The sequence below is a fragment of the Argentina silus genome (assembly GCF_951799395.1).
Source record: "Argentina silus genome assembly, chromosome: 5".
NCBI lineage: Eukaryota > Metazoa > Chordata > Actinopteri > Argentiniformes > Argentinidae > Argentina > Argentina silus.
The window spans coordinates 5167977-5186503 of record NC_139659.1 but is presented as its reverse complement, the minus strand read 5'-3'; the positions used below and the strand labels follow the sequence as shown (position 1 = coordinate 5186503).

At 43.6% G+C, this 18527-nt stretch overlaps 1 protein-coding gene across 1 annotated transcript in view; it reads right to left on the bottom strand.

Moving 5' to 3' along the window:
• The window catches only part of astn2 (astrotactin 2), a gene marked incomplete at both ends in the record, with an annotated part of 256443 nt that overhangs the window by 73294 nt on the left and 164622 nt on the right, over nucleotides 1-18527 (bottom strand). Inside the window, 2 exon segments of the mRNA XM_083669850.1 lie at nucleotides 9108-9296; nucleotides 12314-12480. Coding sequence (XP_083525976.1) covers nucleotides 9108-9296; nucleotides 12314-12480 — 356 coding nt within the window.

Sequence of the window (18527 nt, the reverse complement as noted above, 5' to 3'; positions counted from 1 at the left end):
TAAAAGTGATTATGTCACATAACATACTGCCTCCAAATGTGATGTTACTAATTGGAGCAGGATAATGTGTTTCATTATTATAGTGAATGGGAAAGAGTCTATGGCAATTAGAGCTAGATGGTTAATCACTCAAAAAACTAATCTACGATACTGCTCTTCAGAGCCAGTTGCCTATACCCTACTGACGCATGAATGGTTAATGGTTATTGCTAGGAAACGGGTACGGGGAACCTAGGCTCCCAGTCTTTCTTTTGACCTTGTTAGGAAACCCTGGGGATTTTCGAGGCAGAAAGTCTCTATAAAGGGGCGGAGACTTGTAACGTGCTCACCACACTCCCAACCAGTCAATAGGCAGCTCATTTTCACTAATCCCCATGTGGCTAGAGTTCCCACAACGGAATTGTAATCCCAGGAAAATGTAAAGCACTTCAGCACTTTAAAACATAGTAGCTTGAAACATCGAAACATCACTCCTGCTCAAAGCCAATCAGAATGTGAACTCCACTCACAGCCAGCGTTCCATCCAAGCAAGATCGGCGGATCAAAAATAATCCATACCTCCAAAGGAGGCATGAGAACAACATGATTTGGAGGCATGGCAACACAACACTAGGGTATGGGTAATCCTAGATCTGTTGCTGAGGGCAGCCTCTCTCTCAAAACTAAACTTGTTAGTCTCTTCAAATTGATAAATCAGATTCAGATTCCACTCTCCAGAAAAAAAAAAAAAGAAAAAAAAAGAAAAAAAGGCTGAAAACCCTCATGAACTATGCAGTACATTAATCAAACAACTAAGACCACATCCTGGGGGCAAGCCTTGAGCATTAACCACAACCCTCACCCCCGACACAGCACTTTGACAGGGCTAAGGGTCATTTTGGATTAGCTAGCATAGCGCTCACACTAGCCCTGTGAGGCATGGTGCTACAGTAGAGCACTCTAACATTCATGGCAGTTAATTTATACAGCACATTTTCATTTTGGTCTCCAGTCTGCTATTGATTTAGTGGTTCTTGTGGGCCTGGGCTGGGTTTTATCAGGCTACCACACACACACACACACACACACACGCACGCACACACACACACACACACACACACACACACACACACACACACACACACACACACACACACACACACACACACACACACACACACACACACACACACACCAACCAGGCCCCCCAAAAACATGCATCCTTCTCCATGAGTAGACACTATGGTCGCCTTACAGGAAATATACGGTAGCGTGAGCTAGATGATGAACACAAAGAAGAGCTACAGTAGGATGGGAGACGGGCGCGCGTCCGGGTGTTAGGGGACTGTATGAGTGGGCGGCCAACATGTGTCAAGGAAAAACAGAAGGTAAAATAAAGTGTTCTGTCAATTTTTTGGAGGCATAGTGGAGAGGATTGAAATGGAGCTGAAATGAACAGACTGTTCAATCAATTCCAAACACATGGTTTATTTTAGCGGTGCGTTAGCACTCAGAGAATGGGACTGGGGCGCTGAGGGCTGATAGCAGTGTGTATACCATCACAATTCCAATAAGCGACGCGTCTTTGACAAACGCCTGTTTCCTATAAAGCCGGGCCACCAATGACATTGAAGCAAGTGCCAGTCCCTAATACACGCTGGTTTAAAATACATTTTTAGTGGTATGTATTCTCTGTTGATATTAAGAGATACTTATTTAAAAGTGACCCATTTGATTCTGGGCGACCCTTCAGTCTGACAACCGCAGCTTTGTATGGAACCGATAATAAATATCCGTATCTATCAAAGATGAAGGTTTTGACATCCTGTATGTATTGTAGGCGAATCATTTTTTATATTAATGATGGTGGATATTTGTTCTCCGTGTGGTATATATTTAGCTCTGTCATATCGTGGGTTTGAGCAGCAGTTTGGCAACAGAGGTGGGGGTTGAAACAGAATAACCACCTGTCTTCAATGATAGCCTGTCCACAATACGCGCCGGGTGCTCTCTGTGGTCAAAGTGTCCATCTCCTCAGAGCAGTGCTCGAGTGAGAGTGGTAGATAACAGTTATTTAAAAGGTGGGTTCGTTGTTAGTGTTCAGTCTGTGCTCACTCTTGATACTGGAAAAACATGTCTGAAAAGTGTATGTGGCTTCGGTTAAATCAAACTGCTATGCAGTAGTCTATGGGGCACAATGAATATCCACTTGTGATTCAGCATAAATCATTCACATTAGTTTATAGTTTTGTTGGATTTTGTCAAAATTTTATTGAAATAATCGTTCAGTTCCATACACTAAAACATCTGGATACATAATTTGATTGAACAGACCCCTTAAATAATTCCTATTTACCATAGATACCACAGGTCTGAGCCTGTGGTGCTCCCTGTAAAAAAACAGGAGTACATGACCTTTCATAATTCCCAATCAGCTTCCTCTGGCGTGGGGTCCTGCAGCAGGTTAAAAGAATTAGGCAGGCGCTTTTCCCTGTAGAAAAAATAGGATTACCATGGTGAAGCCCCTGTCTATAGGTTAAAGCACTGGAGCAGACCTGGACCACTAAGGCAGGGCTAATCCTTACTGATAGGCTCTCTCTCTCTCTGGAGGACAACAGAGGACCCTTCTATTGCTCTCTCTCTCTCTCTCACACACACACACACACACACACACACACACACACACACACACACACACACACAGTGCTGTTCTGCCATGAGCTGTAGGAGTAATCAGAGAGGCTTTCAGTAAACAACCTGCATTGAACACATCAGTCCAGGCTCCTTTTCAAGCTCTGACCCTGCCTTAGAAAGATAAGAGGGAGGAGGAGGAGGAAGGAGGAAGGGAAGGACTTTTGAGACGTGCTGGCATGGATCGACGGCCCGTTAGAGAGAGTCTGGGAGGTTCATACGGGAACAGCTTAAGGGGAGAAACTATCCTGGAGTTGTCGCTTATACTGTGATTGTGACTGGCAGGAGTTATTCCCTCAAAATCTGCATCCAGAGGGTTATCTGTTGTGCTTTAAGGCATACGGGGACATACGCGTCGGGACAACAGAGGGAAGAAAACAACAACACAAGTAAACACACATAAACAGGATAATTATCCCAGCAGGAGCCCCTAATCGCAGCAGGGGGGCGACGGAGAGACACAGAGCTGCAGTCAGACCAACAGTGAAGTGAGAGTGAAAGTTAAGTGTTCCGAATGGAAGCCTCGGGCCGCATCTGGCGCATGCTCGAGTTGAACCCTTCACCTGAGTAGTCAGTGTGAGAGTCTCAGGGCAACTCATTATGTTGGAGAGCCGCTGGTGTGTGTGTGTGTGTGTGTGTGTGTGTGTGTTGGCAATGTGTGTTGACAAAACTCCCCAGGAGAAGACTACTGCACCACAGAGATAAATGCTAGAACTGAGTTGGGGACATGGAGAGCTTGTGTTAGTGCCCATGGAGGCAGAGATGGGAGGGGGGGGGGGAGGGGGGGGGATAAGAGATGAGTGTGTCTCCTCCTCTTCTTCTCCTCCTTCTTCTTCTTCTTACTCCTCTCTCTCTCTCTCTCTCTCTCTCTCTCTCTCTCTCTCTCTCTCTCTCTCTCTCTCTCTCTCTCTCTCTCTCTCTCTCTCTCTCTCACTTCTCTTTATATGTAATCTGTCTTACTTTCACTCTTTTCCCTCCTTCTATCCATCTCTCTCTATTTCTCTTCCCTCTTCTCCACCGTCATAGTGGACTCTCTTCCTCTCACCTCTTTGATTAAATACAGTGCAATGCTGTAGTCAAGAGTTTATATTCACATCCGACAATTTCTTCTTCTGCAGGTCAGTTTGCCCAGATAGGAGCAGAAAGCAGCATTGATCAGCAGGATGAAAAAGGGGCAATATGTATGATGGATAACCCCAACTCTCTGTTGTTAATAACTTAGCCTCTGGCCTTCGTCTGTTGCTGTGGCAACTCTACCTCACTTAATCACACACCTGTTCTCTCTGCTTCCCATTCAGATACCTTTCTTTCCCTCAGTGCAACACAGAACAACACTGGAAATCCTATTCTAACTCCAGAAAAGTTTGTGTGTGTGTGTGTGTGTGTGTGTGTTATGTGTCTCCCCTGCTGAGTGTGTGAGAGCTGGGTGATTGAGTGTCTGCTGTTATAGTTGAGCTCTGTCTCTCTTTTTTATCTCCTGCGTCCCCAGAGTGGCCGGACGGCGAATGCCTTAAAAAGGGCCGAGGGTTCGCTGGTGACAAGGCCATACGACGTCGTCAGGCCTGATGGATGGCTTTCATCACTCCTCCTTCAACCCTCCCAATCCCCCACTCCCCCGTGACCCCACCCACACACACACACACACACACACACACACACACACACACACACACACACACACACACACACACACACACACACACACACACACACAGGCCTTGTGTGTTGATGGGATGGGCATCAACAGCTCTCACACACCGGGATATATTGTCACCCTAAAGGTCCCACAGACAACTGCTAGAAGTATGTGTGGCAATCCAGCTTCAAACGAGCCTTGATCAGCATAAGTAAGCCTCACATGCAGTTTCGCCTCTTCAGTTTTCTCCAAGTGACAGTATTTTCAAGTCTGCACCAAAATGGCAGAAGCTCTTTGGACAGCTAGGTGGAGCTAGCATCAAATAGCACAACTAACACCAAAGGTAGAGGTGCTTTGGGAAGAAGGAAGGAGGTTGTCGCTTCAACTGGCAGTTGGTTTTGAACCTGTGTAGATGATCCGTCAAGTCACAATCTAGTCGCTGTAGTAACAACCACGTTCACCCCACCTGAACACAACTTGATCTGACAGCTAACTCTGTTTCATATCTATCACATAATTTTTTTATTTGCCGATCATTGAACTGCTGTATATTAAATTCAAATTGTAACAGACTTGTTCCCAGCGATAACACTCACATAACAATGTATATGGTGATTTCCTGAGCATACATTTACTGGATTGTATCGCAGTACAATTTTCATAAAAAGAGATGTGTGCACATAGGACTGTCTACAGTGAGACCTATTTGAATCACACTGTATGCCCAACAAGATCATAAAACAGAGGCAATATGTAATATAAAACACCACCTACCTGCGCTCAGGGCTAAATAATGAAAGTCACTTCAATCTCCTATATTTCACTCCGGACTATGGATGCAAGGGTGGGAGGAAAGACAGTGTGAGAGAGAGAGAGAGAGAGAGAGAGTGTGTGTGCGTGCGTGCGTGCGCGTGCGTGCGTGCACGTGTGTGTGTGTGTGCGTGCGTGTGTGTGCGCATGGGTTTGTGTGGGTGGCGATGGGGTCTAAATCTCCATATCAAAGACACATGACTAGAATACGCACTGCCATTTCCCTGTGTCTTTCTAACTGGAGTGGGCCTTACAACGCTCAGACAAATAATTAAAACAATTGAAGAGTGCTCCGTATTATTCAAGAGACAAAAGACTGAATGAGTCTTGATAAGGGGAATGGAGAGCTTTGATGAAATGACATACAGTAATACTGCACACGCATTTGATCAGAAGTGCGTGAGGGAATCTGAAGGATAATATGCGTTGGTGGCTTTCAATTCCGGGAAGACAGATTACCAAAAGACACGTGTCGAGAAAACAATGAATTTCTCATTTTTGCCCTGTTCCTCAGCTCTTAATATATTCAACAGCCTCATTAGGCTTATCAAACTGCATGTAGAGTATGGTGTTTAATGCTATATAGATAGGCTAAGGACTTAATGATATGCTCATATTCCAACAATTAAATAACCTCTCCTCTTTTTAGGTAATTGTAGAAGCCATTTAGTTCCAACCTTTATCTTGAGTGCCATTAGAGTAAAAACACTATCTCTATTCTATGCTCAACACTTGGATCCCTTCTGCTCTTTTGCTGAGCAATGACATTGTCAAGATGGACGGCCAGGCACCATAACAACCTAAGAGAAGATGTCACCCTGAGGGCAGCACAACTTGTGTTAACGGAAATGAAAACACAGCGATTCAGGCCGCTGTTGTACTCTGTCACAGTGTGACACACCCCCAGACTGGTCTCATAGTAGGATTCATATCCATACTAAAGTGTGAGTGATGCCAGTGTTCACCAGGAGCCTTCTCACTGGAGATAACATGCACCCCCGTAAAAAACATTCTGCCGTCTTCCATGGAGACAACGTTCGGTGTGTGTGTGTGTGTGTGTGTGTGTGTGTGTGGGGCTGGGTGTCTGGGAACACTAATGAGAAACCCCTTCTGGGTTTCCCTGAGGTATTCTCAACTGTGTGGTTGTGAACAGTATCACAATTACCATTGGTACTCATATCATTATTCATAGACTAGAGGCACAATGTAATAGAAATACGTAGGTAGCAATAGTAGTAGTAGTAGTAGTAGTAGTAGTAGTAGTAGTTAGTAGTAGTAGCAGCAGTAGCAGTAGCAGCAGCAGTAGCAGTAGCAGTAGCAGTAGTATTAGTAGGCCATTTTGCTCTTGCCTTCAGGGGCCAAATCTGCGGCGCCTCCATATCTTAATCTTTTCAGGGTACATAAATCTACCTCTGTGCCAAATGTGGTGATATTAACAAAAAAAAAAGACACTGTGAAAAATGGTTTGTAAAATAGTGTTACCATTGGAGGCCGTTTAGAAACATGGCTACTACAGCCTCCAGGGGCCACATCTGCCATGACGAAATGTGTTCAGGGTGCATAAATCTACCTCTGTGCCAAATGTGGTGCTTTTATCAACAAGTGACGGATTCCCTCGAAGACAGCTGCTTCACCACTCCACTACTGTAAACTTTACAGCAGTGTCCATTCTAATCCCTGTAGTGCTTCGACCACTTAACCCTCAATTACAAGTGCATTGACCGTGATGCACTGCAATCTTCACATTGCTTATTTTAGAGAATGCCAAGCACTCAAATGGACGAGAGAGCTCTGTTCAGAGAGCTCCAAACTTACACACAAAACACAGAGAGCATAGCAATCACTCTCTCCTATTCTAACTCGCTCCATGATCAACGTTTCTTCTCCAATAAAAGCAGCTAGTTACAAAAAAAAAAAAAAAAAAAAAAAAACGGTTCCATTAAAATACCTTTGTGTGGTCCAATCACAAGCAGCAGGGAGACATTTTTGTTGTCCAGAGAAATTCATCACTTGAAGGAAGATAAATGCATGAAACAAATTGCAGCAGAGGCACTCTGAATAACCGGATCCTCAACCACCACGCTATTACCCAGCAGGGGTAAATGGTGTTGTTGCTGGAGGGAAACACAGGACCCTTCCCTTGCTCTCTCTCTCTCTCTCTCTCTCTCTCTCTCTCTCTCTCTCTCTAGCTGTGAAATATACCTGCGAGATGACTGTTACAGGTAGACGAGACATCCTGTCTCAGCATCTTTACTGTGCCGCTGTCATGACCTCTGCTGGGTCAGCTACATCAGACAGGCAGGCATTCAGACAAGCCATCGATCAAGCAATGTGTGAGTCAGTTTCTGCTGCTTAGCCCAAATGTATGTTATATATACGTACACACAATCACACACACGCCTACACATGCATGCACAGACACAGACAGACACACACACACACACACACAGACTCACACACACACACACACACACACACACACACACACACACACACACACACACACACACACACGATAGAGTGAGAGAACGCCTTTAAGACATTATATGGTTTATTCCATTAAGGTTAACAGCAATATAATTCATAAAAACAATTCAGTCTGATCGATGTGTCTCGGGAGGAGAAGACTGTCTTGACCTGCTGGAGTCAGACAATTGTCTGGACTGCTAATGCTAGCCTAATCACTGGACCTCCACCTCATCAACCACGCTTCACATGATACATCTGATGAAGTCTAGAGCTGCAACTAGGCCTCTGTGAATATGGTGTGTGTGTGTGTGTGCGTGTGCGTGTGCGTGTGCGTGTGCGCGTGCACATGCGCGTGTGCGGGTGAGGGTGTGGGTGTGGGTGGGTGTGTAAGACAGACAGTCCGTCCTCGCTGTCTTTGATTTTGGCTGCCTATCCCTGCAGGTAACATTTGTCTTTATTATCAGACAGACACAGGGGCTCTCAGAGGCCTGACGGCGCAGCTCTGCAATGGGAATCACTTTGAATCTCACCACTCTCACAGAACTAATGGAGCAACTTCACACAGCGTCCCAGAGCTGCTGCACACAGGATGGCCACGCCGGATAGCTGCATATCTCATACTCAAACCACTGATAAAACAGGACGGGACATTTACTGATGGTGACACCCCCTTTCTGTGACCCATGGAAGGTGTTCTGTGAATCCTAACGTCTATGATCTCATTGGAGTTCTTCATGTATAGTGTGTGGTGGAGGGAGATCAGAGACCAGGTGGCCCACTATCAGACACACCACAGGTATTGCTCTAGAGCCAGGTGTCAAACTCATTCCATGGAGGGCCGAGTGTCTACAGGTTTTTGCTCCTCCCATCTACTTGATTGATGAATTAAGGTCACTAATTAGTATGGAACTCCCCTCACCTGGTTGACAAGGTCTTAATTGAAAGGAAAAACCAAAAACCTGCTGACACTCGGCCCTCCATGGAATGAGTTTGACACCTGTGCTCTAGGGAAACCATATGCTGAATTTAACTACATGGGAGTGTACGCTATAATTCACATGCAGTGAGATACAGTGCAGTACTGTACAGATAAACAAACAAACAAAACCGCGATTCATCTCTGTAAAGACGACCTAGAAAGCATGCCAGTCTTTTTTTTTTTTTTTTTTTTTTCTGTTTTAGCAAACTCCTTTGTCTTTGTCACGCCACCTCGGGTAAACATCAAATGGTGAAGAGAAGAAAAAAAACAACAACAACAACAACAACAACACAACAGTGAGTGTTACATGTCACCAAGTGGCAAAACAACATCTCACTAGGTGGCATAATACCTCCTGGGCAACACCCCAACAGTCAGAGGGGTCAAGCATACATGCCACAAAGAGGTACCATCGTTTTGATATGGACTCTCCATGATCTCCCATGAAAATTTGATAACACACATGTCACCAAGCCATAGCACACCGGCCATATCCAGTATAACTGTGTGTCATTGGGTCCCTTCAGGCCAGTGGGAACTTACCGGAAGGTCATCTGGAAGACCTGGCCCAGGTTGACCTGCTGGGTCTTGTTGTTGTATCCATGCAGCATCTCCCCAAACAGAGTGTCATTGAAACGGACGTCATGCCTCTGGCACTTTGGACCCTGGCAGTTCTCTGTCTGCAGGAGGCAGGAGCGCCCGTCAGCTGCCAGCTTGTACTCCTGCACGCACCTGAGAGAGGGGGAGGGGGGACAGAGATGTGAACCGACTTATGGATACACACAGGGTACACACACACACACACACACACACACACACATATTGAGCAGTAGAGGTTGGAAGTGGAATGTCCCAGTGGAAAAAGCATACGCAGCTCACCGGTCTAATGGATTGCATAAATATGTATTGTTTTGCTGTCTAATCTTTCAAATGAAAAGCCCTTAAGTAAGCACGGCAGACATTTAAGCATACTGCCTGCGTTAAAGACGGTGGCTGTTCGCACCGTCAGCGTTCTCAACCGCAGAAATGGCTGAGATGCACAATACACACATTCACTTAAATGCAAATTAAATAAACAGACAAATAGTCTGGCAGTCTCACAAGGCTGAATGCTATGCATTTAATCTCATGCTGAGGTATGGTTGAAAATCAAATAAAAATGCAATCTATCTGTTGCTATCAGTACAGTAGGCTACAGTGCTCCTTGAAAATATGTGAAGATATTGTGATGATATATTATTTTTAGCTTTTGCCATGAAATCTTTATTCAATCAGTCTTTTTTATCTGACAAAACAGGTATATATTTACCAATTCCATATGTTGGTTTAGAGGAAATAATGTGTGTAGTAGAAAAACTAAATTATAAAGAATTTAGTGCAGGTGCAAAAATAAGTGAACCCCAAGTTGCATTGGTTAAATCAAGTAGTTAAGTAGAATCAGGTGGGTAAATAATTGGGTACCAATTGAACCAATCTAAGGAGAGATCTTTCGGAAAGAGTTTGAGCAGGACTCAAATAGAGACAAGAAACCTGGTCAGTTTTGTGTTACCCATACAGGTGAATGCAAAACACACCATGCAGAGAGGAAAGGAGATCTCAGAGGACATCAGGAAGAGGGTAGTGAGAGCACATCAGTCTGGGGAAGGCTATACAATCATCTCAACAAGATTTGAGCTCCATCAGTCCACTGTGAGGTAATCATTTACAAATGGAGAGCATTTAACATGACAGCAACTCAGCCTAGAAGTGGACACCCTTCCAAAATATCCCCAAGAGCCACAAGAAAAATAATAAATCAGGTAAAAGCCAACCCAACCATAACATCTTGAGATTTGCAGACCTCCCTTGCTGCATCTCAGGTAACTGTGCATGCTTCAACAATAAGAAGAACACTGAATTGAAATGGCCTTCATGGGAGGGTTGCTAGGAAGAAGCATCTGCTGTCAAAAAAGAACCAAACTGCCCGTCTTAACTTTTCCAGAGACCACCTGGACATGCCTGAAGGTTTCTGGAAGTCTGTTCTCTGAAAACTAAATTGACCTTTTTGGTCACAATCAAAACCACTATGTTTGGCGAAAACCCAACACTGCCTCCTACCAAAAGAACCTTATCCCAACAGTCAAGCATGGTGGTGGGAATGTCAAGATCTGGGGCTGCTTTTTCTCCTCTGGACTTGGACGACTCTGCATCATTAAGGGATGAATGAATTCTGAGGTATACTAGGAGATTCTTGAACAGAACGTCAAGCCATCAGTCAAGGAGCTAAAGCTGGGCTGAAAATGGGTCTCCCAACAAGACAACAACCCAAAGCATTCAAGCAAATCTACCAAAGAATGGCTCAGGAGAAAGAAGATTTGTGTTTTGGATTGGCCAAGTCAAAGTTCTGACTTAAATCCAACCGAGATGCTGTGGCAGGACCTGAAGTGGGCAGTTAATGCCCGACACCCCTCAAAGCTCACTCAATTGGCTGAGTTCAGTAAGGAGGAGTGGGCAAAAAACCCTTAAAACAGATGTCAGAGACTGATTAGTGGATATACAAAATGTTTACTCCAACTTATCGCTGCTAATGGAGGTGTAACAAGCTACTGACCGAAGAGGTTCACATATGTTTTCACACAGGAAATCAGAGTTTTTGTTAAATAAACCACTTTTGTTAAATAAATAATGAAAATATGTCATATTTTTTAGTTGGTGTCCATTATTTGGAAGGTATTTATTATGGATTGGGGTTTAGATAAAGATAAAATACAAAAATAATGCAAAAATAATGACCATCCCTGCAGCGTTCACAAATTATTTATGGAGGAGTGTACTCAAACCATTGATCTTGCCTTGGGTACTAGTCCATTTCAGCCACAAGAAGTGGGCTTACCTGGGAACATCGTGTATTGTATGTGTATTGTGGGCCCAGAAAGCAACACCACTCGTCCACACAACATGAATGCATTCTAGGAGCCTTCAGAGAATGATGCTCATATCTGACAACCTTGTTGTATGTGTAGAACGTTAGCTACTGAAAATCCCTTTATACTCACTTACAGAACATTAACATGTTGCTGGGTATCACCCCAATGGGAACATCCCCAGCAACGTTGTACTGTATGCTGTGTAGTATGTCATCAACACATGCCTAACACCCGAGCTTGTATGTGCTAGAGGTGTGCTACTCCTTTGATTCACATTTGCACGTTGGTTTTGTGAGAGACTGTGTAAATAATGGGACAGTGAAGCATGTTCTCATCTTTTGGCTCTACACTCCAAAAGTTTGGATTTTAAATCAAACAATTACTATGAGGTTAAAGTAGAGATTCACAGCTTTTATTTGATGGTATTTGTGTGCCGTTTGTGTATCCTCATGTTTTGGAGTGTAGAGCATGCTTCACTGTCCCATTACTTATGCAGGGCACTGTATTTCCGACAAATTACAAAGCAGGATTGTGTCTTTCTCACGCCGTTCCCTTGCAATGCGTGTGTACGACTATGGCAGGAGGTAAGGAAGGCAAGGCAAACAAAAAAAAAAAGTGTCTTTTTAAGCCATTATAACAAATTAATTGTTGAATTGTCAAATAGTGATATGAAGTTGCTAATCTGTATCAATTTGGTTTGAGAGAAGTTTTTGTGGCGTTGTTTTTAGGTAACCTGTCTCCTCAATGAAAATAAGCACCCAAAGTGGCGTTACAAGATGGCGGCAGAATGAACCCAGCTTCCTTCAAAGAGGCTTTGCTAAAACTGTGTAGCGTAATACTCACCCACAGAACATGAGGACATTGCTGGAGCCTGGGTCTTCTGCCAGAGGCACCAGCTGCTGGAGGCACAGCTGCTCACAGCCTCCGTTGAAGCCGTCCGTGCAGTCTGTGCCCTTTGAGTAGTCATAGCAACCCGAGCCGTCCTTCATCGGCCGCAGCCCATCGGGACACTTGATGGGGAAAGAAGAGGAGAGGTGGGGGGAGGAAGAGAGGGGGATAGAGAGAGAGAGAGAGAGAAAGAGAGAGAGAGAGAGAGAGAGAGAGAGAGAGAGAGAGAGAGAGAGAGAGAGAGAGAGAGAGAGAGAGAGAGAGAGAGAGGAACAGGGGAAAGAGAAGGGGGGAGAGACCAGGGTCAGCATCTGAATGTTGAAAAGGACCCTACTGTTATCAGAAGACAGATGGAGAGGAGAGAGGGAGGTAAAGGGGATGGAGAGAGAGTGATAGAGAGAGAGAGAGAGAGAGAGAGAGAGAGAGAGAGAGAGAGAGAACAACACACATAAACTTCTCTCCACCCCTTACATCGAGGGTAAATGAGAATAAGCACTTGAGAACTCGCCATACTGCCTCCAAGGTCCCCACAGAAATGTGCTCTGAGTGGAGGGGCTGAGAGCGGAACACACAGCTTATTAGCATGCACAAGGAATTGAACATAACTGCATCTCCCAGGGTTCCCCTCTCAGAGTCTGTGTGGATCAGATGACATGTTGATTGTCTAATCAGGGGAAGCAGTCTCAACAGAGAGCTCTCATCCTTGAACCACATGCATGAATTACTCCTGGAAAAAAGCGCATGCCAATTATCAAGATTAATCTTCATTTGGTGAGGGCATCGGGAGCATGTAAAGCAGTTTTCAAATGAGCCTTTTTAAAATTTGTCCTTTACAGAGAATTTAAGTGTGGTGTACAGTGGCTATTTATCATGATTTGAAGGTTAACAGTGTGTTTACTCCAGATGAGAGGACTGATTGTAAACCACCTAGTGTAGTGGAGCTGAGAAAGTTTGTGCTGTGATAAACAGACAATGTTCCTATCACACAGATACAGAGAGCGTGTATTATCAGTGTTACCGGTAATACAACCAGACAGTCACAGATGTATAACTGATACGATTACTGCAGCGTCCGACATCTTTTAGAAGCTTGCTTACCCCACATGTATACAAATCAGAGATCTTTTTTTTTTTTATTTGAGTTTTGGATGTTTTCCTTTTTTGTGTCTTCCATTCATACAGTAGATATTGCCAGTTGTTCTGTTATACACATTGTTTTAGTGGATTGAATTTGTGTTTTTCAAAATATTACTGAACACAAAAAACATTATTATGTGTCAAGACCCCTCTACTGTAATATAGGTGTAATACACGGGACCTTACATCCCAAAAACAATTTCACACAACATGTGGTAATATAGCAATAAATCCTTTTCATATCTTCAGCACACACAGTGTTTCTCTTCATGATTTCATTATTATAGCCAACACCATTCTTATCCAATGAAAATAGAGATAGCCCAGACACAGTTCATCTCTGTTGCTTTAGTTGGTTCTTATTGTTGTTTTTGTTGTTGCTGTTGTTGTTGTTGATGCATCCCTAACGTTTATCTTATTTGGATGATGTGCAGCAGTATTGATAGCTGAGTGAGGTTTGTGTCAGCCATAATAACAGCTGACAGATACTTATATCCTGATGGATGGCCAGATGTCTGGAAGGGCAGAGCTCCGGCTGACCCGGAGGGATTGTGGGGATTGAATGCTAAGTATGACATCGCCCTTTCTATGAGCCTCTCAAGTCTACAGAGTGGTATAAACCTAAGGACCAAGGACTACGAGAATGCCAAGGACAAACATGTGAGCGAGATTTGCTGTGGTGGAACAAAAATAACAAATAATGACTTTTTACCAATATCAGACATTGGAATTGGCAATCAATTAAGATATTTTTGAACCGGCAGCTATACCTTTGTAAGTACACTTAATCGTTCTCATGTCTCCTTTCATTGCTTGTACCTGCGATGGTATCATGATGAAGGGAACAAAGTCATGGCTGAGAATAAGTGATGATGTCACCCAGTAGCTATGGAGCGATATTGGAGATGGTGCATTCAAGGGGGGGGGCTGGCGGAAATCGGAGGACAGACTCACTGTAATACATGGCTTTGAATGAGGAATGGTATCAAACACATTTGTGAGCTCATCCTCCAATGTCCACTTCCACCAAACTCCGCTGGTGCATTCCAGTGAAAAGAAGACCACAGTGGGATAGGATCTAGAGTTGACAATGTCCCTCCAGGGATCTGGAGATAAACTGACCTGTGACGGGGTCGGGAGAAATGATCTCATACTCTATCAGGCCATGGTTAACCTCCTTAACCCTCTGATATAAACATAGACACAGACACAGAACACAGACACAGACACTGACACTCACACGTGCGCACACACACGCACACGCACACACACACACACTTGAACAAATCAATACTGTTCCCCCTGTGTGTCCGTCAATTAACCGATACCATGATCCTAACAGCCTGACTGTAAAAACCTGTCACGTCCAATAATAGCTTCACCATACTGTACAATCACACACTGTCCTTGATCTTCTCCATGGCCACAAGACTCTGTTCTGAATCTTACACCGATAATCTTTATTGGATTCTACTCAAGATTCCACAGAACCTTGAAGGAGTTCTTCACAGCTCCTACAGCATAAGGATACAGAGAGGGCCTCTTTCACAACTGGGATTAAAACTGAATCAAGATCATATCACGGTTCCAGCCATGGCATTTCTATTGACAATCACATACTAGTGCACTGCATCTTCGGAAATCAATACTCTTGTCTGTGATTACCATGTCATGTCTGGCCAAACAGTGTGGAGAGGAGGCAGGCACTGTAGGTAGATGGCTGGTTGAACAGGAAAGCAACAGAGGACAGAGAGGGAAGGTGAGGAAGAAAGAGATGACCTCCCTCCTTCTCTTTGACTAGGGAGCCTGTAGAAGTGGTGTTTTATGAGCCTGTTAGGCAGGAGTGATATTGATCAGACGGAGGGATCGCCCAGCCAATAAAGATGGTGTCGATGAGCAGATTAAGCAAACACATAAAACACAGTAAAACAATTACCCTGCACTCCCAAAGGGCAACTACGAACACCCAATGGCCCGGTCCATAAAACACAAACACAAACGCACACACACACACACACACACACACACTCACACACACACACACACACACACACTCACACACACACACACACACACACACACACACACACACACACACACACACACACACACACACACACACACACACACACACACACACACACAATCCAACACATGTGACTGGAAGCCATTAATTTTTCTAATCACTGTTCTGGTTTTAATCAAGCCCTCAACACCGGTTTTAATCAGGCCCCTGGTTTTAATCAGGCCCAATGTGCAATTCAAACATATTTTTTACCTTAATTACGGGAGCCTCCACTGACAAACATATTCACATGCTTTACCTATTGTTATTATCTCAAGAGCCTGGCACATCTATTCAGGGGATGAGGTAGTGGTCAGGGAGGTGTGAGCTGCCCACAACCTCATGTCTTCAGCTAGGGGGTGGCCATAGTGTATGCTCAGAGAGGAGCTGGTTCACAATAACAGCTAGGGACTTACTGGGTAAGAGTCAGACAACATAGTGAAGAGAAAATAGAGAAGAGAACAATTGTGTGCGAATGGAGATTGGATAGTACTGTAGACACAAGCAAGTTCCCTTTATAAGAGCGAGAACAAACAAAACAAAAAAAAAACACGAGCTTCTTTGGTGTTAGAGTAGCATGTTGTGATGTGAATAATATTGTCTCGGAGTGAAAATAAATCAAGTTGCATTGACAGCATAATCATGTTCAAGGTGACAGGAATATAGCTTTGTTGACTCACACACTGATAGGGAATTAGAGAGACAACAACAATAACTTTATTCCACAAGTGCCAAAACACAGAGGACAGACGACCCCCTCTGAGAAACAAGCAAGTCTCTCTCCAGCTGTTATGTCCGGTTTCATCCCTCTAACGTAATCTTCAAAGGGAAACAACACAGCTGTGTTTAGCTAAGAGACAATGTCAACTGAAGCAAAGATGACTACAGGGATTTAAAAGTGCACTTTCTTATTTCTGTTGTCTTCTCTCTCAGTGACATGACACACATATTTGCCTTTTCCCAAATAAAAAGATTCATTGGATTTGTACCTGACTGTCATGCTTAATTTATAAACCCAGATGGTCAACTGGTGTGCACACACACACACAGACACACACACACACACACACACACACACACACACACACACACACACACACTAAAGTGAAGTTGAAAGCCATAAAAAGTGTTTTGTTATTCCCTCTCCATCTTCATCTTCTCCCCAAAGATATCAGATCATATCAGGATTTGATGTACAATAACGTTGTTCCCGTATTCGTTAAACTATTAGAGGGAGAGGAAATTGAAACAGCAATCTTCTGCAGGATATCTTACCCGACTTGGCTCTGCCAGTTGGGAATAAAGTCTATCTATCTGTCTCTGTCTCTGTCTCTGTCTCTGTCTCTCTCTTTCTCTCTCTGCCTTAATATTCACTTTCATACTCTTTTTCCTAGTTTAATGTGCAGTTCAGGCTGTGACGGAGCTAAATTGAATTATTCCCTCTTTTTTAACTCTGACACGATATTATCAGTGAATACATAAAACACCGCCCAGCAGGGGATTGTGGATCTGCCTTGAAGTCATAGATTACACTGTGATTATGGCATCAAACAAACGCTCTGATTAAATAGTCCCTCTCTACAACAGGACGATGTCTGCTGTGACTCATCCTCTGTTGCTTTGGTTATTCAAGGTGATTGTAAATGTGTGAATAGTTTCAAAACGGCAAACCGGGGGTACGTGGATCGATCCAGGGGGTACGCGAAATAAATGATTTAGTATATGTGATTTACCTTCCCAAACAGTCCTGTTGAATAGCTGACTGAAGTCTCAGTATCAAAAATAAATGCATGCACCCTATCCAACAGAATAATAGTATCACAATGTCTAATATGTAAGGGATAATGTTCATAGAATATCAATTAGCCTACAAAATAACCGACAGTGTGAATCACGCAGGGTCTCAACTTCTGTTAACAATAGAGTAATTGGTTTGCAAATGTACTCTTTAAGAAAGTGCTTGTATGTATACAGTTGTAATTGAATTGTAAGTGAAATGTTTTGGGATCTTGCTCCACTCTCAACAACAGCAGCAACAACAATTCAATAATAAGTAATACATAGTGACAAAAAGTGACAATATTCCACAACATAGTTGACAAAAAAAACATTATTTATTGTTAAAACAAAGACAGTATTTAATTAAGTCATAGCCAATACACAGCAAACTTTCAACCTTCAGACCGGACTTTTCAACTTCTAAAACTCATATAAAAGGTGATCCAGAGGCTTAATCCTTGTCCTTTGAGCCAGGCCAGCTATGATATGTGGGTCTTATACAAAGGACAGACCATGATCTGAGGTAAGGCCAACTCCAAATGAATAATATCCGTCATGGAGCTGGAGTTAGGGTGCTATTCAATAAAACCAGTATTACAGGTAACAAAAACTATGTGGGGAAAAAAAAAAAAAAAAAAAAAAAAAAAAAAAAAAAAAAAAAAAATATATATATATATATATATATATATATATATATATATATATATATTTCATTTCAAAAAGCACTTTTGATTTAATTCCAGCTTGTGTCCAGGGACCTAACCCTCCCCCCCCACACACACACACACCTAGGCTGCCTCTGACTGCTAGCCCCAAGCACGCTGAAATGACATGCTTGATCCCCCGTTTAACCACCAGTGAAGAGCAAAATGAGGGGTGAATTATGAAAATGCATTCACAGGAAATGATAAAGCATTCAGATGTATGGTAATGAGCTGAGCTGTTCAGCAGTGCAAAGGGAGAGGAGTCATGATGCGCATCTCTCCAGAAGGAGGGACCGCAGGGACAGGGACAGGGCGGTGATGGGGGCGGATGAGAGAGTAAAGAGGCTCATGGGGTGGGAGGAGGTAATGTTGTCCTCCCTCAAGTCTCTTCACTATCATGCTAAACAGTCACGGGCATCCGAGCATAGATTAGCTTCTTGCTCAGAACTAATGATTTAAATTCTTGACTTCCAAAGTGTGTCCC